The sequence below is a fragment of the Colletotrichum acutatum genome, assembly GCF_030867785.1.
Source record: "Colletotrichum acutatum strain CBS 112980 chromosome Unknown BDZ83scaffold_17, whole genome shotgun sequence".
In the NCBI taxonomy this organism is placed as follows: Eukaryota; Fungi; Ascomycota; class Sordariomycetes; order Glomerellales; family Glomerellaceae; genus Colletotrichum; species Colletotrichum acutatum.
In genome coordinates this window covers 299,990-323,618 of record NW_026849011.1, presented here as the reverse complement: position 1 = coordinate 323,618, position 23,629 = coordinate 299,990, and the positions used below count along the sequence as shown (strand labels likewise).

The 23,629-nt window shown below is 52.6% G+C and overlaps 3 protein-coding genes across 3 annotated transcripts; 1 reads left to right on the top strand and 2 right to left on the bottom strand.

Moving 5' to 3' along the window:
* Positions 1–2,688: 2,688 nt before the first annotated feature.
* Positions 2,689–3,877, top strand: BDZ83DRAFT_648721 (uncharacterized protein; the record flags this gene model as incomplete). Its single annotated transcript, XM_060510212.1, has 4 exons — positions 2,689–2,700; positions 2,793–2,912; positions 3,216–3,572; positions 3,719–3,877. The coding sequence occupies 4 exons, from the start codon at positions 2,689–2,691 to the stop codon at positions 3,875–3,877; spliced, it is 648 nt and encodes a 215-aa protein (XP_060368514.1).
* A 15,619-nt stretch (positions 3,878–19,496) lies between these two features.
* On the bottom strand, positions 19,497–20,396 carry BDZ83DRAFT_128666 (uncharacterized protein). The gene is made up of 3 exons (XM_060501198.1): positions 20,269–20,396; positions 19,597–20,199; positions 19,497–19,545 (listed from the first exon to the last, which is right to left on the bottom strand). The coding sequence occupies exon 2, from the start codon at positions 20,150–20,152 to the stop codon at positions 19,700–19,702; it is 453 nt and encodes a 150-aa protein (XP_060368513.1). The 5' UTR covers positions 20,153–20,199; positions 20,269–20,396; the 3' UTR covers positions 19,497–19,545; positions 19,597–19,699.
* A 176-nt stretch (positions 20,397–20,572) lies between these two features.
* BDZ83DRAFT_749162 (uncharacterized protein) lies at positions 20,573–22,366 on the bottom strand (the record flags this gene model as incomplete). Its single annotated transcript, XM_060513729.1, has 3 exons — positions 20,573–21,905; positions 21,968–22,196; positions 22,267–22,366. The coding sequence occupies 3 exons, from the start codon at positions 22,364–22,366 to the stop codon at positions 20,573–20,575; spliced, it is 1,662 nt and encodes a 553-aa protein (XP_060368512.1).
* Positions 22,367–23,629: the final 1,263 nt, after the last annotated feature.

The following is a 23,629-nucleotide window of genomic DNA, read 5'->3' as shown; positions in this document are numbered from 1 at the left end:
AACTCTTTAGCACCATGCGGTGAAGATCAAGATGAATAGAAAGATTTGGACTCGAGTCTAGATTGAACGACTAGTCCGCCTTACCACCGGGGAGTTCTTCTCCTAGCGTCGAAATAGCACCGGTCACAGGAGCTACAATAGCGCGAACGCCTGATGGCGAATGGGATCCAATATCGTCACCACATACTTTACAAGCCACGCGAGACATTCTTCTACTTCATCTGGGCGAAGGGAAGAAATCAGCACCGGTGTGACGCTCTGACGTTCTCCCGGCGCATCACCAGGTCCTCCGGGCTAGCTGCCCCGGGATTCCGGCGCGTGTAAGATTGGTGCGCACTCCGGCTTACGTCGGCAGCCTCTCCGAGAACCACCCTCCAACTCCCTTTCTTCTCTCGTGGGATGGCGCGAACTGTCCAACTAGGTAGTCGTGTGTGTCTTGGTTGGACGGCGCGGACGGCGGATGTTCTGGCCGCTATGCCGTGCGGCTCAGTCACGTTGACCGGAAACGCCTCCCCGGATTCTTGGCAACGGTCTCATCGTTGAGTATCTCATTGGCAATCATGGCGAAGAAACTCAATGACCTTGAGGCCGTCTCAAATTTCAACATTTTGGCTTTTCACTACCTACCGCTAGCTTGTCTGACCTGCTCTTAGCTGTATCGGGTGGCATCAATAAGTCATTGCCGTGCTTGTGTTACCGTAAGCAACGAATTTGTCCTGGTGCGCTTGGCTGCTTGCCCTGGGTTTTCTTCCCCGTACCCCAGATTCACCAAGTCACCTCAGAGGCTCAGGACCATACGCCCCTTCATACGCGCGACTCAAGCCGATCGTGTCGCGATATGAAGCATACACACTCCAGACCTGCAACTCGCCGCTTGAGTCTTCTTCCGGCAATCAATATCATGAGTCGAATGCCTAAAACCTGCTTCATCAATATTCCAAGGTTATAAAGGCCCAATAATGCCGTCATCGAGTTGACTTGTCCGCGTCAAGTGATTGCATGTGAAATGCCTTTCCTGACTCCCCAGACAAACAGTCAACGTCGCAAGTTGTGCAGTATGAGAAGCAGAGAAGGAAGCTGTTAATTTTCGACATGTGAAGTTGCCCCAAGCTTCCTGTGTCATGAATCAGCAACCAGAGCCCGCAGGGTCCTATGCAACCTCTATAGTATGAGAAAGACGTACCCGTATGAGAGCCAAAATAAGGTCAAGTCCGTCCCGAATACAGAGCATTCGTTCGGGGACCCCCATGACCTCGCTCAACATCCCTCTTCCCTCTCTGAATCTTCCTTCAGATCACGATTCCCAACCTCCTCCAAGCCGGGCCTCTCATCCGAATCTATTAATGCGAGATTTCTACGAGCCATACACCGACGAACTCTCGGTTGGGATAACTTGGGATTCAAAGTAAGTTGTAGGTGACTCGCTGAATCCCCCCAACTCTATGCGCTGCCAGCAACCCGTATTTTCCCGGGTCTTACGTATATCCTGTGATGCTCTCAACTTGGGACGACGGGAAACATGACTCCACCGCAGAGCCCCCCCTCCTCCACCTCCGCCCTCCACCCTTTTTGTATCGCGCGACTTTCGTCATGCGCATGCAGGTACGCGTTCGACGAGGAGGAGGTGCTTCATGCGGCGAGGGCCCCGGGGTCTGGACCGGTGGCTCCAGCTTCCCTCTGTTTTCTAGTCTGGTGTGATTTTCACACGTGATGATTCGTGATGGCTGAGGCTCTGCCTTTCAGTCTACGCAGGACGTACGTCCTGCGTGTGGTCTGCTTCTCTCACTGCTGTCATTGGATCGCAACAACTGAATATTGATGCTTTTCTTACTAGCTTACAACGCTCTTCGTAATACTGGCTTGCACAAGCTAATTCTACCCTCTCGTCCCGGAAATTAACACAAAAAGCCGGCAGTCTTCATTCAGCCTAGAAAGATCCAAAGCGACGCAGTGAATGAATGACCCGATGAATATCCTCGGGACGGCGGCTATGACCCGACACCTTCTGGTAAAATTACCCCACAAAAGACTTGCAAGAGCCGCTGAAGATGGGCATGACAGCTCGCTTCTACCACAGCAACGGATACGGGGAAGAGGGGGGCCATGCTTGACCAAAGTTTGGCAAAGCATTCAAGGATCACAATTGCCTGCCGGTCCTGGGGGTTGCACCCATATCATGTGGCTACTTTTACGAATTATTCGTACATTGTGTTTATTTTTGAGGCTGACAAGTGTGCCATTTCAAGAACCCAAAACCGTTATCACTCTTCTCTCCGCAAAGAATAACGGCGCACCCCTCTCCCCCTACCATTTTCGACGCCCGACGAACAGCATCCCCCTGTCTTCTACTCGGGCTCGATAAAAACAATCCCAGTTTCTTGGGAGGAAAGGAGTCAGTCAAACAAGGACTGCCCGACAACACTCGTCTTCAGAGTCCAGACTAAACCCCTTCTCGCTGTGAAATCGGCCGAATTCTTTCTTTGCCTCCTCCACACCTTATGAACTCGTGACCGGGACGGTCAACCCCAAGCGCATCCCCATATTGTAGTCGTAAATGCACTAGGATTGGGGCGAACGATGGGCCTGGACAAGTCGTGCCATGTGCCCTTTCCCTAGCCCGCAAAGGAGCCGCAGTGCTACCGATCCTTTCTCCGACTTGTAGTATTAGGCAAAGCTGCTAGGAACCATATGATACTGAAGGTAGGCAGCGCGGTCTTGATGGCTTTGTGTACATGAGAGTGGCGTGAACTTGATGATGTAGTCTCAATGCTACTCCCGAATCCCGAAAGTAGACTCAGCTATCCGCACTTCACACCTCACATTCCGAACGGGAAGCGGCACCCGCTCGATTCGAAGAGTTTTCCTCTTTCAACAGTGGTGCTGCTGCCATTGGTGACAAATTCCAGAGCCGCGTATGGTCAGTCAAACCCCCCCCGTACGCATCGGAGAGGCTCCGAAAGGAACATGAACCCACGCAAGGTACGGAGGTCTCGGAAGGTGCCTAATTTTGCCGTCGTAACGCCGTAGTTTCCATGCAAGGTACGGATCCGACATGTTCGTGCTATTTCGACCTGTCATTCAACTCCAAAAACTCCACTATCAAAATTTGAATGTGAGCCAAAAACTCTGCGAATTCCCCCCACCGTTCATCGAATCGAAAACATCGTGAACATCACAGTTAAGAAAAAAAAATGAAATAATGCCCCCATGTCCAGAATCTCGGTGAGGCCTTACGCAATAGCCACGGTTTGAAAGAAAGAGCCCAAGCCCCCGTGTCCATACTCCATAAAAGCCCCTCCGATCGTCCCAAAGTCTGGCACCCCCTTCCCTGGGCGACCACAGCGGGCCGCGCAAGTCTTCTGGCCCCCGAAGTTTCTTGGAGTGTAAGACGCGAAGAGCCTGGAGGGGAGAGAGTCATGTTCACATCTTTCGGAATCAGTGCGTCGTCGGTGCACGCTCCCTCGATATGCCTTCCAGGCTTCCAGACCAGCTCTACTCTAAAGCCATGGCAAGAGAACTATCTGGATCGCCTCACAGCCTGCCACGCTGTGGCGATGGACGGCGGCAGGCAGGTACGTTCTTCGAGGGTCGCTCCGGCCGACTCATAAGCCGCAACCCCGTATTATTTGGCATGGCTTCTTCCCATCTGAGCGCAACCACCTAAAGCAGCATCTGCAACCTACAAAGACGATACGTTTACGTACATGTAGTTAAATAGAGGTTACAAAAGAAGGGCCGGCCGGTACTGACTTCCCCAATGGGAGACCAAAGTTCCGTCATTCACTGGTTCACGAGGGGGGCGGCTCTCCAAGTTCAAGTCTTCGCCGACGGCAATCTGCGAGTCATGGAGCTGGCTCGCAATCAGGAACTGGGATGAGCCTGGCTCCGGGACGCGGTTCCGTACCCGGTGTGGTCGCTACCACGATGCTGGGGCCGTCAAACAAGGAGGAGGGTGGTTCGGCCTTGTCTCTGGTCTCTGTCTCTACCGCGGAGATTCTCCGCTTCAGTAGAGAGCGCTCAGAAGGGGAGAAAATAAAAAACGTGGCAGGGAGATTGGCTCTCTCTGGGGGGGATGGGAAGAGGTTTCTGTGACAGGCCGACCCCTTGTTGAAATGAGAGAGGACGTGCGCGGTGTTCTGGAAGCCGTTGTTGGAATATTTTCGAATTTTGGAGTATTGCCTCCAATGTATTTTTATTTATTCGATTATTTTATTATTTTGATCTCCGTTTGCTCGCACGTCCTTGAGGACGGACCGTCTTTTGACTCGCAGCTCTTCCGTCCGTTATCCGTTTTGGCTTGTCGCTCAGTTTCGCATAACTTAATTCGCAGTCACTGACAGCATCGGGGGTTTGTAGCTTCGATGTGATGACGATGAAGATGTCTGGGGTTTCTGCAGCAAATGGAGATTCCACCAACAAGAGCGCGCGTATGGAGAACACTGCTGTGTCACTTTGCGGCGCACTTGGCTGAGTATGTGGACCGAACTACCGGAATTCTGCCAGGGGAACGAACGGAAACCACAACTTTGCAGAATGACGTTGCTGAAAGTGATGCCAAGATAACGGAGGGCAACATGGAAACGGACGAATACAAATAGTCGAAGGGAAATAAGAAAATAAAAAAGCAAGGGTCAAGCAAAGACGAATAGGTACATCCAAACGCAAGGTCACAATCCGTACAGATATGCGGAAAATGGTGAAAAGGGACGGGACCTGGAAGTCGACCCGCCGTTCCCCGGGGCCCCGAGATCAGAGATCAGACCGACAACCAAACAGACGTGGCAACGGTGCAGCGCTGGACGCCTGGAATACACCCTTATGACTCTTGTAAGAGGACTATGTGGTTGAAGGGCAGACACCCACCAGTTCGGATTGTCATCCGGAGGCCCAGCGACGTTCTGCTTTGACAGAGAAGGGTTCCGCGTTCATCAAAGCGTTGATGCTGCGTCCACGCCACTCTTCTCTCCTACTCAGGCGTCCAACACACCAGACGTCGCTGCCATCCATGATTCCATCCATCCATACCCTAGGGCGCCGTTTTCTCTGTGGTCGAGCGCCGCATCGACCTGCCCCAGCCGGCCGGGCGAAGACTGACGCCTGGAGCAGCGTAGCAGCGTGTTCCTCTCTTTGTCTTCTCCATCTTCCCTTCCCCCAGACACACCCATCCCTGGCTCTTCTGCTCTTCCCCATGGAGAGAGGGAGAAGACTGGACAGTGGACGGGCCAAAGGTCGTTTTCGGCGAAAGGGAACCGGTCAAGTGACGAGGCCTGTAAACTCTGTACGGCGAGGCTGGCCGCCCCCTAGATGGCTAACATGGGATGAAAGAGGGGAGGTTTCATGTCTTTCAATGTCGGATATTGCTATCGGTCGGGGGGGAGCAGCACCTTGGGGGTAGTAAGACACGGCGAGGAGTCGACTGCGATTACGAAGTGACATTGAGACTCTGATGAACTACCTAGCGAGAGACAGTGATCTCCAAGACTCTGCTTCATCAACGAGCGCGACGCAGCATTGGCAAATGGCCTGCTGTTTTGTGGCGTGAGATGTTCGTCAGGAATGTCACCCTATCGATGCCCCGAAAGCACGCTCTGGCACGGTTGGAAAGACATGCTGTAGGGAGTACGGATAAGCCTGTAACGGTGTAACCTACCTACGGACAACGTTCACAACGGATCAACGTTTAGCAGGATTGTCAAAGGCCTGATGCGCACATGTCGCGTGGCTCACTTCAGGGTTGTAGGTTCCGCGGCTACTCACTCCTCACCCCCTCACTCTCCCCCAGACTGGACTTCTGAAGCCATGCCTTTGGCACTCTGTCCCATCTCCCCTGCCCCTTGCCCTTGACTGCCTGCCTGGCGTTGACCGTCACGAGGGCACCAAGGATCGGCGGCCTGGGCGCTGGCAGCTGGCACCGCGCATTAGAGCTTGTCCGCGTCAGGTGCCGAGGTGCATTTCGCTCCCAGGTGGTGGCTTCGGCATTGCTGGCTGGGAGCTGTGACTTTCTCACGAGGGGAAACTAAGCATTCTTTGACGAGCACTTTACCGCTTTCATCTGGAATATCGTAATTGGCATCAATGTGGGTTGTCTTCATTGCAAACAATATCCCAGCCGGGGAACTCAATGTAGCTCTCCGGTTACCTTGGGCCATATGCTATAGCAGACAGCATCGACGATAGGTGGTTCGGCGGTGACGTAGCTTTCCAAGCCGGGCCCAAGCTCTCGGCGATGGCCAGGCCTGGGTCTCGAGCTCAGTCACCTGCTCACCGGGCCCCAGCCTGTCCTGCCTCGCTTATGGAGCTGCCGGCGTCGCCGGCATTGCGGGAGCGACCACATGAGCCGCCTACGAAATTGGTTCGGCCGCGACCTTTGAGCTTTGGGTGGCCTCTCGGTGATTTGTACGCATATTGCCGTAGGATCAAATGATCGAGGTCTGAGTAACCCACGAAGCTCCATCTGGAATGTCAGACTTGCTACTTTCATTGACGGGGAACGGCATTGATGGGAACACCAAGAAGAGCGTGTAGGCTACAGCTCCACCATGACAGGGGCAATACCAAGGCTGGAAGCAAGGCTCATCTGTCCAGCATCTCGACTCAACAATTGATTTAAAAAGAAGAAGAAAAAGATAGACGAGAAACATATGTTCGACTTGGGGACCACATAATTAGTTCAGTGTCTGAATGCCAGTCAAGCCGCAAGCGCAATTCCCATGTACCGAATCAAGTCTGTAAGGCCCCAAGTCTTTGCAATGAGCAAAGGTTGCGAAGATTCCCGCTCGATATCCCATTGTCCGCCAGCCTCGAGACAAGGAAAGAATATAGTTCATATCATACGCGTGCTTAAATTTCGATTTCCACTTATATACGGCACCACTATATTCCTCTGTATCATGCCTTTGAACCCGGAGGAAGTTGCGGACGTCATGCCGGGTGGAGACCGGCCATCCGGACCTGTCCCGGGTCTTTGCCCCACAGCCGGGAGAGAGACGGCACCTGCCATTCGGGGATGCCTGGCTTTCCATCTTGCAGTACATTTCGGCCATTTTCAATCCACGCATCATTATCTAAGGCATTAAGCGTCAATTATCATTGCTAAATCTATAAGCTTTTGATCAGTGGTAACGTAACTCACACCATATGAGCTCGGGGTCTACAACATGTGCTGGAAAGTCGATATCATGTCTGCAATCGTTTGCACCCAAAGGTTGTCTTTTTTTAGTCGTCAGCATCTCGACGACAAACATCCATCCGAAATCCCTCCTTCTTAGCAACACCATCCTAGCAATGACCATGCCTCTGAAATACAGCGACATCAGTGGCAAGCAAAGAGCGCTCGCGTGATCACTGCCAGAACTCAGTTCAGCATCCATACCAAATCCACGCGAGCCAACCAGGAACAGAGGCGCCATTTGGATCTTTGAAACTCCAAACGCAGATAGCAGAGGACTGTGTTTCTTCGAGCGATCTCTATGCCGCATCAAGTTAGCAACGGCAGACCATGACTGGCCTTACAGCACGTCTAGCACTTCTTGACGGTGCCGACGAGACCTCATTGCCGCTCCTTACTGCCGCGCCTCACTGCCGAAGAAGATGGTTTCATTTGTCTCGGATGCCGGGGCGTCTAAGAAAGCCTGGGGTAATAAGCAACATCAGGCTGAGGGTTCAGCCCGAACGCTGAAATTCCCGAAATGGGTGGTGGTCTTCTCGGTGTGATGGGACAGGGTTCCTGTTTAGTTCCTCTCTCTCATCCTAGAAGCCAAGTCGTCCGAGAGAGTGGAATAGCGGCAGAATACAAGATGGACTGATGAGAATTCGATCCGCGCATTGTCGAAAACGGAGCTTAGAAGCGGAATTGACGGGTTAGAGAAGCTCGGAAAACTAAACGTTGGCTCCCCGGAATATCGACGAGTAATGTGGCGTGGGTTGGAGACGTGTCTAACGTCAAGCCCGCGAAGGAAATCCGCGTTTCCTTGTCTTGTCGTCACTAACCGTGTGCACACGGGACCTGCATCTATATTGCCAAGTAAGGACGGATAAGTTGTAATAGTCGGTAGATCCTAACGGTCTAGATCTTCTGACTCGAACGGTTTGTTCACGTCGCCAGTGTACCCCGGCATTCCGCTGCAGGGTCATCAGAATAATTCAACGTCCGGGGAACGCTGTCCCGGGGCAACGGAGTGCAAATGACCGGATGACGATGGCGGCGTTGGGGTGTGTCCCTCTCATCCTCGGTGAGAGCGTTTCGGCGGAAAGGTTCTTGATGAGCTGGAGTTGGACTAGAGGGCGGAAGGAAGCTTGACACGTGGATCTCGCGGAGAAGCACTCTACCGGCGCGGGACATGGAGGGCCACCATCTCTCTCACTCTTGCTGCTTTTGCGGTCTCATGGCCATCACACCCTTCAAGCTTCCAACCAAGTTTTGAGCTTGCCTGCCGTGAGATTTCAACCCATTTCTGACTCGGCAATCTTTCACTACCGACTGGCAAGCGGCTTGTTTCTTTCCTTTCTGAATGCACACCTCTCTAGAGTAAATAGGTTTCCTCCGAGTTGTTATTTCCCCGTCTTCACACCACCAGCTCTCGAGGCGCAATTAAACGCCGGTGACGTGGTTCGTGTTTCTTGGGATGATGTGTCCCGTCCCTGATCTTCACTTAGCCTAGCATGGGGAGGGGAGAAGCTCTCAAAATGTAGGATGGACAGTCACAAAGCAGGCAAATAACAAAGTTCACGCTTGTCTCCCCCGCTGCAATGAAACGATGCCTCTAGTCATGGATCTCAATCAACCCCTCCCCTTCCTCTCTGGGGGTGTCATTGCTCGGAATTCGCAAGCCAAAATCCAGGCCATTGTTCAATTGACCCGCACAGGATTGGATGAACGCCATCGTCCCCGAATAACGAGACTCGACCGATGACATTATGCTGGCTATTTCACTTCCTCTCTGCGTCCATTGCCAATGGCCAGTGCTTTTCACATGCTCCCTTCGACGCTCCCACATGCGGCGCATACGGGACTGTTTCTGTCATTGCGAAACGTTCAGTATCTTCCCTTGCACTGTTGTTCCGTCGTTGTGTCGCTCAAACACCGACGGAAGTTCCGTATTACTGAGCAAAAAAAAAATGAAATGAAGGTTGCGCGCGCGCGCCCGCGTCGACCAACATCGTCTCGATGGTGATGGTGTACGGCATCAGGGGTCGGCGTGACTTGATGCGTCTGGAAAGTGAGACAAGTTGAGCCTTCTGACAGGCTTCTATTCGTCGGTTCGTTTACACGGCTAGCTAGCCAGCAACTCGTGGGATTTCGGAGGGCTAATTTACTTTGCAGTAGGTGACCCATTGCCGGCCCCCTCGCGCGTGGTTGTCAACTTTCACCAGAGAAAGCCATGGGTAAATTGAATCCGAGGGATTGGGAGGATAAATGACAGGTCCTGTCGTGGATACGACCTCTCCCAGCCATACTACTGGAATCCTACGAGACAACCGGTTTCGGGCAACGGCGAGCCTACGTCGAGTCGAGGGTGAAGAGCCGACGCCAACCAAGGATCGTGAAAGTTTAAATGTCTTTCCAAAATGACTTTCCCCTCGACAGCACAGCACGACGCTTTCTGCGTTCGGGATGATGGGCCCGCTTGGAAGCTTGGCTTCTTACTGCGGTAGTGTTAGGGCCGCAACTACGTACACCTACCTCACAAACACCGCAATCTCTAGTCGTCGGTGATGCTTACACTAATTGGTAGCAAGCGCAAAGCTTTGGGTTGCCGCCCAACATGTGTTGGTGTGCAACGATCTGGTGATGGAATTGTTCTAGAAGGTGGGTGGGAAGGCCTTCCGTCCCAGGAAATGAGTCCCGGAAAGCTACGAAGAGGGGCCGGACGAGGGGCCGGGGAAGGGAAGCCGGTGAATTGGAGGGAGCGTGTAGGTAGGTGGCCTTGGTTGGTTGGGGAGGGGAGAGAAGGGGGGGCGTGGTCTGCTCTCCGGCGGGGGGGCTAGTCTCCGGCGGGGTGTTGGAGGTTGGAGATGGAAAAGGGCAAAGGGTATGGGTCAGTAAGAAAATGAAATAACAAAATAATAATAAAAGGCAATAAAACGGGTTAACAGTAGGTGTGGTAGTGGGAGGTGACAGCTGGCGTAAAGGAGGGTGAGAAGGATAACGACGAATCCCCCTCCTTCCCCCCTTGGCGAGGCCGGGTCCGAAAGCTTCGGGAACGCGCTACACCATGAAGGGGAGAGAACCCCGAGGTATACCGAGCAAGGTGTGGCCCGGATTGGGCGTGAGCCAGTGCGGTCGCCCAAATACTTTCGTTTTTCCACGAGATGGTGCCGTGAAAGGACCGACGGTGGAAAGTCTGAAAGAAATCATCGAAGATCTCATCCAAAGTCTATCACTTTTGATTATTATTCGGGTTAAGAAAAAAAGAGAATGAAGAGGGTTGGGAAAGAGAGAGAGAGGAGATAGGATGACGCCCTCCGGCAGCCCTGTCAGATCACTTGTTCTTTTTCCGTTCGCGCTTCTGTCTGAAGGCAGGGTAGTGTTGACAAGCGGGAAAAAACACCGTTTAGGGCGAACGGTTGGGAGAGGCGATGCGGCGAGCATTGTCGCGAATAATGAAGATCATGACGAACGAATGAGAGGAGCGTGTTTGCTTAGATTTTGAACTACCAAATACCAAAGCATTGAAAGTTAGAGAAATGTTCGATTGCGGCCGCGATGTTCCAACATTGGCTTCAGTCCGTCCTGAGCAGATTTTCCAAAACTCTCATCGCTTGGAAGTCGTGAATTGTGTATCATGGACTCTGGGGAGGCGTTTGGCTTGGCTGGGCTCGCTGTCTACTGGAGCTGGAACAGGACCCTGCAGCTGGTCTTGTTACACTGCACCAAACTGCAAAGTTGGGATCAGAGAAAATAAGGTTATGTCCTTTTCCCCCTCGAAGCCTTGAAAGCATCAGCACACAGCTCGGTGACGGTCGGTCAGTGCTTCCTGCGCTTCGGACTTCCCTAGCACCTGGCCACACTCCCTTTGCCGTTTGACATTTTGGGGTGCTTGGGTATCTAGTCATCGGGGTAGCTGTCATGAAAACTCGAAACCAAAGGCGGATAGAAGCCCGGATGGCCGTTTTATTCGGAAAATGAAAAAGAAAAGAAAAAAGTAATAATTCCAAGTAATAGCCGCGCTGCACCGTTACAACATGGCTAGAAGTATCCTGACAAAGTACCAGATGTACCGTTAATCCTGAGTCGTTGTTGCTGACAATTTTAGGAATACGCCAGGCTATGACTGGCGAGCATCACCACTGAAGCGTATGCTAGAAGACGAAGGCGTGAAAGCATTGCAAGAAACATATTGACCACGCCAGAGCAAGGGGGGAAGAGACATGGACCCGGCCGGCAACGCGTAACGGGAGCTCCCCGTCTGCCGTACAGAATCAATGTCTTGGATTTCGTTTTTGTCCCGAGGAGGGTGTTGGTAGAGAGACGGGTAGACGCTCCAATAGTGACGGGGTTGTATGACATCAAGCCTTTTTTCCCCATCGGCGATGACAGGCTTGGTGTCGCGCCAGTATTGGGATAGATCCTCACCAACTTCCATTCCCCCAAATGACCACACCCCCAACGGAAAATCAGTTCGAAAAATGGACTGTGGATAGCAGGAATTATCAGATCATGGGATCTATGGGATCTGACTTGATCGATGAGAAGACCGTATCCAGTCAGATGGTGATCGAAGTCAGGGAATCTGACACGGATTCCCCGTATGTTCTTGGTGCGAAATTGGAACTGGGCGAACGTCACTGACGTCTTTTTGGGGGTGGGGAATTAAGGGACCATGGGGTTCAAGACACAAACTCTGATCAAATCTGGGGAAAATTTGGTCACCCGAGCTCCACGATTTCGTCAACTTCCAAGTCAGCCTTGTCGATGGGGTCTGCGTCCCAGTTCCAGACTTCAACGTTTGGCCGACGGGATGCCTGGAACAGACGGACGAGTCAAACCCCCGGTGCCTTTGAGGAGGAAAAACAAGAAAATAGCGACTTTCGTGAGGTCTCAGAGGCTCATAATGGACTGATTGGGGGTGTGGTTCTGGGGTCCGAACTGGAGTCTAGATGCCGGATCCGGGGTAGACGATAACGTCATGCCCCCCCACCTAGGGATTAATTCTGTTTGCCGTCAGGGTTGTCTATCATTACGGGATGAGGAATCTCCATCTCAAGGTTGAAACCACAATTGACTCCGTTTTGACGTCTGTCGAACCCCAATTGTGGAAATGGAAATCATGAGGCTAGGAAAATATGAAGAAAAATAACAAAATGCTACCCATGAATAACAAATACTATTATTATATTGTTTAGCGCTTGAGGAACTGAGCATGTCCCTGTTTTCTGAACCGTTTCAAGCTCTGGAGAAGCAATCGACAGCAGGGAAACTACACACACGCACACCCTATGAGGAATTCGAATTAGGCAGTCTGCATCTGGATGCAGAACATGCTGCAACGATACAACCAGGGGGGGGGGGGAAGACGAGTGGGGGTTCGCAGTGAGAAGAAAAAGAAGATCCGAGATGCACGTCAAAAGTCGGTGAGGCAAGCTGTACCGCTCGGCTGACTGCCACGACAACAAGAGAGGTGTGGAGTTTCTCTCGTCTTTTTCCAATCGCATTTTGGGTGGTGAGGGGCCATCTATACACCACACACACAAAGAGAGAACGAGGTACAACACCAAGAGGGGATGGGGGTAGCAAAGGCGTGATTTATGTTGTTGTTGTGCCTTTTCCCTCTAAGGACGTATCCGTAGTGGTGTCCTGCAACACCCGATAGCTTGCTCTACTTCTGCATCGCCTCCCCCCCCCCCCATCCTCGACTGCCTCGCCTTGGGCTTTGAGCTGGCTCTGAAGCTACCAAGGCTATCTCGTCAACGGCGCCTCGTCGCGGGAGCGAGTCCCGGACCCGGCAGCGGGTCTTGCGTGTCTGGTTGGTGTGACTGCTTGAACGAAGGTGTGGCAGTCGTCAGCCACCAATTGAGTTCTAGCTGTCGTATCACCAAATTAATCAACTGGTTCTGAACTACTCGATACCACTCGCTCAAACCAGATGCCCCCCCTTGCATGTTGCCTTTCCACCAAGCGTATCTTGATATCGAGATTCCAGAGATGCTCAATTGCAAACCAATTCATGTCACCAATTCGTTCTCGGTTTCGAAACGGTAGAGTGTGAATCACGCGGGTGGTAAATCTGTACAACCACCACGCAGAACCTCGACCCTACTGTTGCAATTGCGACTTCTCGCCTAAGTCTCAAACTCGAACTAAGGCAGGCAGACCACCGATGCTGGACAACTCACCACCTCCCTCTTTTCTCCCGCCGCTAAATAATACACAGTAATAAGGGAGAGGGCAATAGAGCCATTCAACATAATATGCAACTCCACGCGGGCAATGCGCAAAGAAAAGAAGCGGTTTACACACCCTCTATCCTTTCCCCGCCCCTGCGCGGCAGCTGGAGCTAAAGTGTTCGGAAACAGCCTTAACCGTAATCAAACATCCCCGTCGTCGGGCAGAGCGGTGAAGAGTTATAGGGTCTATCTCGAGGGTGTATATACCGACCTTGCCCTTCGGCTATTGAAGAAAAGGGCATCTCGTGGCCTGGCCAAGTGCAATACCTCCACCAGGGATGCAGAATCCGTCCAAGAGGGAAAAACTTATTACGTGCAGTATAACGATGCGGGGTGGTTCCTTCTGCGCATATACTGCGTATGTTCTTTAGCCTTTTTGTACCCTTGACCAAGTCTAGAGGTGAAGAGTCATCGTGTGCCCTTGTCGTTAGTAATCTGACGTGTTCTTCTGGAATTGCTTCTCTTTGGTGGGGTTGTGCGAAGAGTGAGGGGGTTCAGGGCCTTTTTAACACTAATTTTGGCCTATTCTCTATTTCGAGAATTGACACAAACCAAAATGCTTCGTTTCCTAGGGAGGGGTGGAAAGTCAAGCCTGAAGCTTGGGCATCAACAATGGCTTGAGAAGAACAGTCATACGCACAGTAACGGGGAGAGAGGGTCGAGCATTGAGCTGGCCCAGAAGGAAGCAAAAAGTGACAGCTTCGTCTGCCCCTCACCATTGTCGCCCTCTCTGCCCCGCCAACAAGGTCGTGGAGGGGTAAACGGGGCCTGGGGTGTAAGTCTCCCCTCAAAGGCTCAGGTAGACCGTCACCGGTGACTGACGAGGCATCGTGGCCCTCCCGCGGCTACGTGCGGATGCAAAGTACTCGAAGTCCCTGCAGAATCTGTGACTGTCCATCACGGTTCCGCATCCCCGAAGGAGGGGGAGGCCACGATCCGGTGCATCGTGACCCCCCGTCCGTTCAGCTACAGCATACAGGGCATTCCGCATATCCCGCTACACGCCTTCACTCAATCTGTCTTGCTCCCTCGGGCATATCCCGACGATTGATTACCTTAACCTTACAGCGACACACGCCCTGCCTGGCGGCATGAGGCACGAGGCGAAGTTCGGCCACAGTTGTCAGGGTCCTTTCCCATCGTCATACGGTCACCTGAACAATTACGCGGGCTATCAAGGAGGCAACCGGGTATACCGCCCGTTTCTCCATCGCCGGAGAGGCAACCAAGATCCCGCCCCGTCCGAGGTACGCCTCCCCCGAACCGCGGTGCGGACATTTCCCCGCGAACTACCCATGGACCTGTTCCGCGCACTGAACTGAACGGGACGTCCTTGTCTTGGCCAATTTGAGAGGGAGGAGAGGACTCGTCACAGCCACACCCTCTCACGTGCCGCTTGCGCCCCACACCGAGGAGCTGGGGCTTAGCTTAGGTACGTTCCGTCCTGGAGTGTCTATCTCCAAAACCTCGGCCAAACGGCGAGGCCGCGGGCCCCGCGAAGCCACCACAGCCTCAAGTGGAGCCTCCGCCAGCTTACGTAGTCACGTGATTGTATGGAAAGACCAGCCGCGCGCAAAAAGCCACACGCACGGTCCCCCAGATCCCACCACGTGCTTCTGGCCCCCGAGTCCGGGGGTGTGAGGACCAATAGAGCCAATCATTGTGTCCAATTACACCACTTCATCCCAAAGATGCCATAACCCTGAAGCCCTTTGTGAGCCGGCCCCTCTTTTTCGAGGTGGAGATGGTTCTCGGGAGCAAGTAACAAAAAAAAGAATAAAAAAGAATTCGAATAAAATGTTGAGAGAGAGAAAAAAAAAAAAAAGGCAACGTTTGAACAGTCAGCAACCAAGCCAAGATGGCACCGGGAAGACCCCGATCCCACCCGCGGCCTTATTATGGAGTTGCACCCACAGTCCAGACTCTTTGCTTTGCAAGCTGAGCATGTTGGAGAGTTCGCTGCACCTGATCCAATTGAGTGCATCGAAACTTTGACTACAGTGTGAACTACGAATTACAAGCTTGTATTCGTCAGTCTGCCGACACTTGTTATGTGAGCCGCATGGTTGTCTTTGGCAAATGGCCAAGAGCCTTCAATCCGCCCCATCCCTTTCCATTACTCCATCACCGAGTTGGAACCCAAATATTTTCGTCACCCCTCTACACGAGTTGTGGACATAGGTTGTATAGGGGGGGAAAACCACTTTTTTTTCTTTTAATTCGCTTGAATCCTCATGGAATAAGGCATCTACTACGGAGTACCGTTTCTTTCTTGGCTGTCACGTCTCCGTATCGCACCAGTGTTAGTAATCCAGTCAGATCCAATGGACTGGCCCAGATGATTGATGTTCCGGAGGTGGTTCCGATGCGGACGAGATTCCGCACTCTTGTCTCACCAACCATTCTGTTGCATTGTTGCCAAAAGCCTCAACACCCAACATCACTCTTAGCTCACATGCATCCATCGGCAGTCGGCAGTCTCTTCCTTTGACGTGCCAGATCTGAAGCGGGGAACCGAATCTCGACATCGGAAGAAGGGGCTTGGCATTATCGGATTGATAGTATCCTGCTTAGACATCTTAAATGGGCTGCGTTATAGAGTTCACATCCGGAGTCGCGGCTATGCCAAGCAGAGACAGGTTAGATGGAACTCGTCATATCTTTCCGGTTGCCATTATCGGCAACTGGGCGGCGGGCTCAGTTACAACCAACGGCATCAAGCACGGCCACATAGTTCGGAACGTTGACAAAGGTTAATCGAATCCGGGACAGTCACATCTGCCCCCCGAATACAGTTTTCCGATTGAGGGTGGCATTCAATGTCTTCCCCTGCGTGTCTGCCATGTGTCAAGAGAATAACAAAAAAGGATGGCATGCTTTTTAGCCCTACTGCATTTTCCCAAATCTCGAAACTACCTCGGGCCTACTTTTTGCTTCTCTCGACGCTTGATACTCATCTCGGACAGTCTAGATGCCGGGCCCAGAATCCCAACCACCACGAGAATGTCTTCAACGAAGAACCTGGACATCCTAGACTATTCTGAAAACCGAAAAAGGGAAGAGGAGAGAATGTGGAGTTTCTTGGAGCCGTCCTGACAATTGCCAATTGGATCTGGAAACCCTCCACGGTGTGCTAAGTTAGCACCCACGAAATCCACCCATTGCCGACCCCATCCCATACGCCTTCTTCTCCAAATTTCTCACGCAGGGAGAGGGGATGGGACGGAGGATGTGGTGGACGTGAACCAGTGAACCCATAGAGCCCAGAGCCTCATTGGAACTCGTTACGTCGCGGGCCAGCGCGCGCACTCGCCGAACCGCCTCAACGAAACGCGCTCTCTCGTCCTTTTTTCTCCACAAAGGCGCCGAGTCCAGTGGCAGTGACGGACTCGGGGGTACTTACGCGCACACCTTACAATGCCCTCCAACCTCCTATTCTCCAGAATTACAAAGCAACAAGATCTCTCCTTTCTTGCGTAAAAGAACCGGGGGCAGAACCACACCAGACCCTTTCCAAGAAAAGAACCGGGGAAACTTAGCCTCCTACTCCAGTCCTCAAATCCCGAAAGACTGTAATTGCCTGATTTTTCCAGCCAGTATACATCTGCCCACATAAGCACTGCCGGAATTTGTAGATGTAGACGTGGCGGGGAGGTGGGTGGATGCGGAGCAAACACGATTAACCTAACGATTCATGCTACCAGCCGCATCATGCTCGCGTGGCATCTTTGAATAGAACGCGACCGAGACCACTTTGACCACTTTTGGGACTATCTCAATTCTAGAGCGGTGCACTTCACCTATCGATAATAATTCCAGCGAAGTTGACCGCGAAAACACTGCGACGCAGCTGCAGTAGTGTCAAGACCGCTCAAAAGCACGCCAATGCGCATAATGATGCGCCAACCGGCAGAGTAGCATCGAAAAAGACGCTTCTTGTTTTCTAATTGGCGTTTCTTCTACGCTATTGAAATTCGACTCAATTGAATGATGGAAAACTCGTATCGGGAGAGTTCGGCGTGCGTGATATCGACAATCACCATCGTATCAGCAGTCAGCGAGTTAATTGTGTATTGTTATTTCCTCGATTGGTGCACGGTAAGTTTGCTCAAGGTGACCGCTGCAAGGCCCGCCTGCTCTCTAGATAGCTTCAGCACAGGCTTTTGCACATGTCAGCGGAAGATACACCAGTCGTCCCCCTCGGATGTCTGACATCAAGGACGCAGCAACTCTGACCCTTTTTTCGCTGGGACGACGAGATATGCAGTGGTCTGGGCTCATGCTCTGTTCAGCATCCTCAGTGTTGAACCTTTCGGCATCTGCTTTCTGCCATTCAATGTCTCTACACTTTTACAGTGTACTTAGACACCTGCCTCATTTCCATCAACAATCGAAAAACGCGTTTCTCGTGACACAAGCCTCTTCCCCAAAGAATCAATGCAACCGCAAGCCTTTGTTATCCTTTGCTTCCCCCGCAATCTCAAACCAGATGTATCACCAGAGAATAACGAAAAGGAAAACTGAATTAAACGCCTCCCTGCGGCCGGCCGCTCCCCCCTCTCTCACTCGCAAAGGACAAAACGCCACGATATTTTAGCCAAAGACATTGAAGGCAATGCGCCTCCCCGACAGGGCAGACAGGAGCCGCGACACAACGTACGCCGCAGTATAGAGAGAAGCGGCAATGTGCCGGTGGTACGGATGCCCAAGTCAAGAGAAACGGACGAACGAAGACACACAAAAAACGCACAGCGGTGCCCGGGCACCGCAGAGTCAAGCCATGAAGCCTCTCGTTGAGGAGTGAGTCTACGAACTGAGGAAAAGACGATAAATAAAGCCTGTCAGCAGATCTAGCGCCTTACCCCCTTGTGCGGCGGCGGCGCCCCTCCTCGAATTCCGCGGAATGCCGGGTGAGCAAGCCACGCGCCAATCCCCCAATCTCTTTTCCTCAATCCTCGAGGAATCAAGGAACGGCGTCAATAGTAAGGAAATGCGTACCTAGATGAACCAGATACTCTTGTGAAGAAATAGCAGAAGGTAAGCCAAAAGTATCGCAGCCTATTTCCCCGGATTGGCGGTCCACGCCACAACCAAAGAAAGAAATCAGACTTTCAATGTCGCAATCTTTCCCCGGGTCGCAAAATACCAACAGGAACAAGATTCCATCCGATAACGAAAGTGTCACAAGGTCGTCGGTATCCCACAAATGCCAATGCACCCTCGACGAAAAAAAGTCTTTTACGATCCGGGCACCCGCGCAGCGTAGAGGTTAGACCAGGCGTTTACGCGTCTACATTTGTGTCCCAAATGTTTATTTCCTCCAAGAATTCTGTATCCCGTACTGGACTGCCGATGGGCGTGTGTGTGCGTGTGTGTACGACTGACTGTGTGTGTCCGTACCTCTGGGAAGACCATTTGGCTTTTCCCACAACCACAAGATTGACTCCTCACCTGACAGCCTCAAACTTTATCGACCCCCATCTATCCATCCATCCATACACTTATTCCCCCGCTCTCCCCCATCATAATCTAACCACGGCAATCAAAATCACACACATGATCGGAAACAAGATCTAAACAAACAACAGATGAACAAAACTCTCAGGGGAAAGAGCAGAAGGAGTCATCCATTCTATCCCTCGGCAAACACTCCAGCTCGGCAAAGACCTGTGCTTCCTCACCAACCTGGACCGGAAGGGGAGAGGGTACAAAAACCTCAATGACAATCACAGGCCAAAGATCGAGACGTTCAAGAGTGAATCAAATTTACCCAAAATGCGCAAAGGTGACTCAACCCGCGCATGTGGCAGTAAACCCCCCCTCCCCCCTTACCTCCCGCCCAAGAAACACACAATGCAATCCGGGCCTCATCCGTACTCTGGTATCGAAATCAAAACGATACCGGCCACTTTCACATGTCCACGAATCCATCCATCCCTCTCTCCGCAGTCGCAAAATGCCAAAGCAACTACACTTACACGCACTCTTTCTTGGATTGCAAACCCAGCCCATTCTCAATGCGACTCTCTTCCTCGCTCTCCCCTTCGAGTCCCCCCCCCCCCACCCTGCCCTAGCGTAACCCGCCGTCGCCTTGGAACTCCAGTCCCCATGTCAGCAATGGCCGAGCCCATGCGGTCGGTCTGTCTGTCCTGTGCCTGTCTACCCATCTCTTAGTACTCCGTAGATAGACTGATAATGCACAACACCGACAAACGGGCTCGTGATGGAGCGCAGCTCTAGCGTGCCGGCCAGCGGTGAGCGCATGGGCTTTTCGTCTGCGCTTCCGCCATCAGTCAACAGTAGCAGCAGCGAGTCATCTGCTCGCGGTCGCGCAAGTCCAGGCCAGGTAACACCTGTACTGAGCGTCACAAGGCACATTGAATTGAAAGCATGAATGAATTGTAGTGTCACTGTGACAAGACGCATGTTTGATTGAATGGCCAACTTTTATTCGTGTTTTTGCTAAACTCTTTTGACGATTTTGGGATTTTTTTGGCTTCGTCGCAATGATCTTGCTTTTGTGGTCCATCTGCGCCGACCTTCTCGTGCGCTTTTTGCTTTTCAAACCAGCTTTTTCAACCTCTTCAGCCCTTTCGGCCGTTCTCGCGGGAGATCCCCACTTTTGGTCTTCCACCACCCGGTTTTTCTTCTCCCTCCCATGTCTTGTCATCAGCATGCCCCAGTCAGTGTCAGGTCCTGCTGTTGAAGTCGCCTTCGGGCAATGCCTTCTGTAGATGTGTTTTCCCCTCCGGTTGGTCCTGTCCATAGAGTACAATCCACCTCTCCTTCAGTACAAAACTTTCAAACAACCATGTAAATGCAGAGACCCAGACCCATTGATAAAACATGAAGGTGGTATGTTGCGAAAACAAAACAGACCATGGTATCGTATGATGAAGAGACGCCGTGCAAATGTGTGAAAATTAGAATCAGGTCCAGAAGGCCCACTCCCGAGGCCCAATGGATACACCCGTGTCGTATCATGGAACTGAATAGTCCCAACTATGCGCGTCCATGATTATGGTACTATGATGAATGGCAGAGCCGATGCGATGCCGCCGCGCGCAATGCAGTGTAAAAGCAACCAGAAATAGCTGTGCTCGAGCGGGCTCATAGGCCACACGCTCGTCGGATATCGTGATAAGTGTGTGTTGTGTTGTGTGTAGTGTGGTAATGTAATAGCGATTTACCATCCCTTGGAGTGGTAGCCTCCGAAGTTGTCCGTGTCCTTGGAGAAATACTGGGGGTTGACGGGGGCGTCACCGTTCTTGAGGCAAACCTTCTCGGGGTACTGCTTGAGGTTGGCAACGTCATGGGAGGTGTGACGTCTCTTGAGGACGGCATTGGCCGTGGACGACTTTTGCTGGCGCTCCCAGAGAAGGTTACGGCGAAGAGACTCGGTCAACTCAGTCGCAAGCATGTTACGACGGGTAGTCCGGGGAGACAGAGCAGCTTGGAGGTGGCTGTGGCTGGCCGTGGCGTGGATAGGCTGGGCAGCCGAGCGAGGCACCTCGTTGATGGGCTTCAGGGGAGAAGAGCGATTGCCGCGCTTCATCATGAGAGGGGCGTCATCAGAGTCGTTGGGGGAGACGGCCAAGGTGGGAGGAGCCGGGTGGCTAGTGCGCGACCAAGGGAGTGCCGAAGTGGACTGGGAGGCAATGTTGCCAAGCTTACTGGAGCGGTCGTTCTGCTCAGTCATCATGAGCGTGATCAGGGAACGGCGCGAAGTCAAGTTGACCTTGGAGTCGACGCGCTGGAAGAAGGTCTTCTCATCGATGCTAGACTTGTTGCTGTCCTCGATGGAGTCTTCCCAGTCGGAAGAGTCGTCGTCATCATCAATGGCGCTCTCGTCAACGTAGTCGGTCTCTGAATCGTCGGCAATAGCAGAGTTGTCGTCGTTGATCATGCGGGTCGAGACGTGGTCGGCGAAGGAAGTCGTCTTCTTCTGACCGGTGAGCAGGGAGCCGGGTTGGGAGGCGAGGGCACTCTTGAGAGAGCTGTCCTCCTCGGAGGAGCCGCCGACCTGGAACATCTTGCGCTTCTGGACAGGAGCGGGAATGGGTCTGAGGTTCTCGATGCTGTGGCCTTGTTCACTTGAGGAGCAAGACTCGCCAATGGAGAACATGGGTTGCTTCTTGGACAGGATGGGCTTGGCAGCGGGCGATGATCTCGGCTCGGGGATGGCGGCGGGAGAGATAACCTTGGGAGAAGCAGGGATGGCTCTGGGAATCTGGGATGGAGAGAAGCCGCGGACCACGGTGGTGCGAGAAGTGATTTCAGGTGAGGTCGGCTCTTGAGAGTGCTCTTCTTCCGATGACTTGCAAGGCGACTCGGTTGTGGTAGATCCAGAGTGCTCGTAGACGGGGGAGGCGGGGGCCAGGTCGGGAGTCTCCTTCATGGGAGGCATGTAAGGGGAGGTCATTTGCGGGAGAGGTGCGGACAAGGGCTCGTTTTCCTTGATAATGGAGACGACCATCTTCTCGAAGTCGCCGGAAGTGATGTGGCGTTCCTTGCCACGGCTGCGGTTGCTCGCGCAAGAGTCCTGTCTTTGGATTCTAGGACGGATCTCTAGGGGGCGGACAATGAAGTGAAGTCGACTGCCTCGTCGTCGTTTTCTGACTCGACACTGCCGGATAATTGAGGGATATCTTGTATTCTGCTGGCTTGGGGGATCTCTCTGGGCAAGCTGGTGGCGGTAATGGAGGCTTGTTCCTCCTCGGTGCAGCAGAACGTTTCACGGTTCCACAATCGCCAGCTGAGGTTCTCTAACCTACGGCCCTGCTCAACAGACTCTGCACACTTGGCAAAGACTGGAGATGTGTTAGTAGGCGCAAAATGCGCAAGCTCCTTGCATGGAGCAGCTAGGTGCGAGGTGCTTACCAGTCCACATGCTGTATAGGTTCTGAGGATTTGAGGTATCGACCTTGTTGATGACATTGGTGTCCACTGTCAGGACGTGCGTATCGAGAGGGTAAGGCATTGCGCCGAGATGTTCTGCTCGATTCGAGCAGCTGGCAGTCGTCGGTTCCGGAAATATGGTGGTGGTTGAGATGGAAGAGACACCCAGCGTTGAGGGTGTATGTGAACTGGGTAGAGTAGGGCAGATTCGGCACCTGGAGCGAAGGGAGATGGATGTTGTCGAGATCAGATTTGGGGTCGGATGTCGTGGTTTTGCGAGTGGCGGTCGATGATGTCGTACGTCGGGGAAATGATGCCGCTGAAAGTGCTGATGCAGGCGTCGATGTGCGGAAGGGCGAAGACAGGAATGCTTTAATATGATGGCGTTTACGGGAGGGAATCCGGAGAATGCTGGCTCTGGATATGCGGAGAGGTGTCGAGTCGAGGGTCGAGATGTGCTTCTGGTGGAGCAATGAAGTAAGAGAAGAAGAGGAGGGTGGAAAGTCTGGGGGAAGACGGATGTTAATAATTATCGTCACCTCGGGTTTGGCCAGAGAGAGTTGAAAGATGTGGATTAGATGGCAGCGGAGTGGGATGCATGTAAGTAAGTATAGGTAGATGTAATGTGCGATGGGCAATGGGAAGAGATGGGGAATTGGGGGTGTTGGGACCGGGGGTGTGGGTGAAAGGGGTGGGAGTACCTTAGGATCGGGGGGGGGGGGCGTGGGATATGTTGATGTTGGCATGGGGGTGAGTCGCGGTGAGCAAAGTATTTCCTCGCACCTCCCTCAGCATGGGACAAGAAGACAAGAGGGGAGGGAGGAGCGAGCAGGGGCCCCCGGCATGGGGCACCACCACCTGGTAAGAGGGAAAAAAGAAGAAGGCAAGAAGGAGAGGAAGGGAAAGAAGAGGGTGTGGGTACTGAGGTGTGGGGGTGTGAGTGAGATTTGGGTGTGGAGAGGTACGTACTGTTCATAAAAAAAATTGAGAGAGACCTGACCTTGGGACCTGAGGCCTTGGGTCACTGAGGTATTCAGGTACCGCCGGTCGGTGGCTTTTCTCTTTTCCAGAGGGGAATGACCCTCCCATGAAGAGCATCACAGGGAGCCCGTTCTTCTCTCTTCACAGTTACCAGGTAGGTATTCGTGCGGATATACGGATAGTATTCTGCGTATGCTCAAGCTTTTGACTGACTGATCTTGCCTCATTGTGCAGTCCAGGTTGTATCCATCTATTCGCCCTGGCTTGAGGGACGGATACGTTCTCCTGGTCTTCTGTTCTTCTCTTCTGCTCCTTTCAGCTTGTGACGACGCTGGGCCTCTTCTTCCCAGCGAGTGCGTGATTC

Coding starts and splice junctions, on each gene's coding strand:
- BDZ83DRAFT_128666 (XM_060501198.1), bottom strand. CDS start 20,152: ATGGACAGGACCAACCGGAGGGGAAAACACATCTACAGAAGGCATTGC.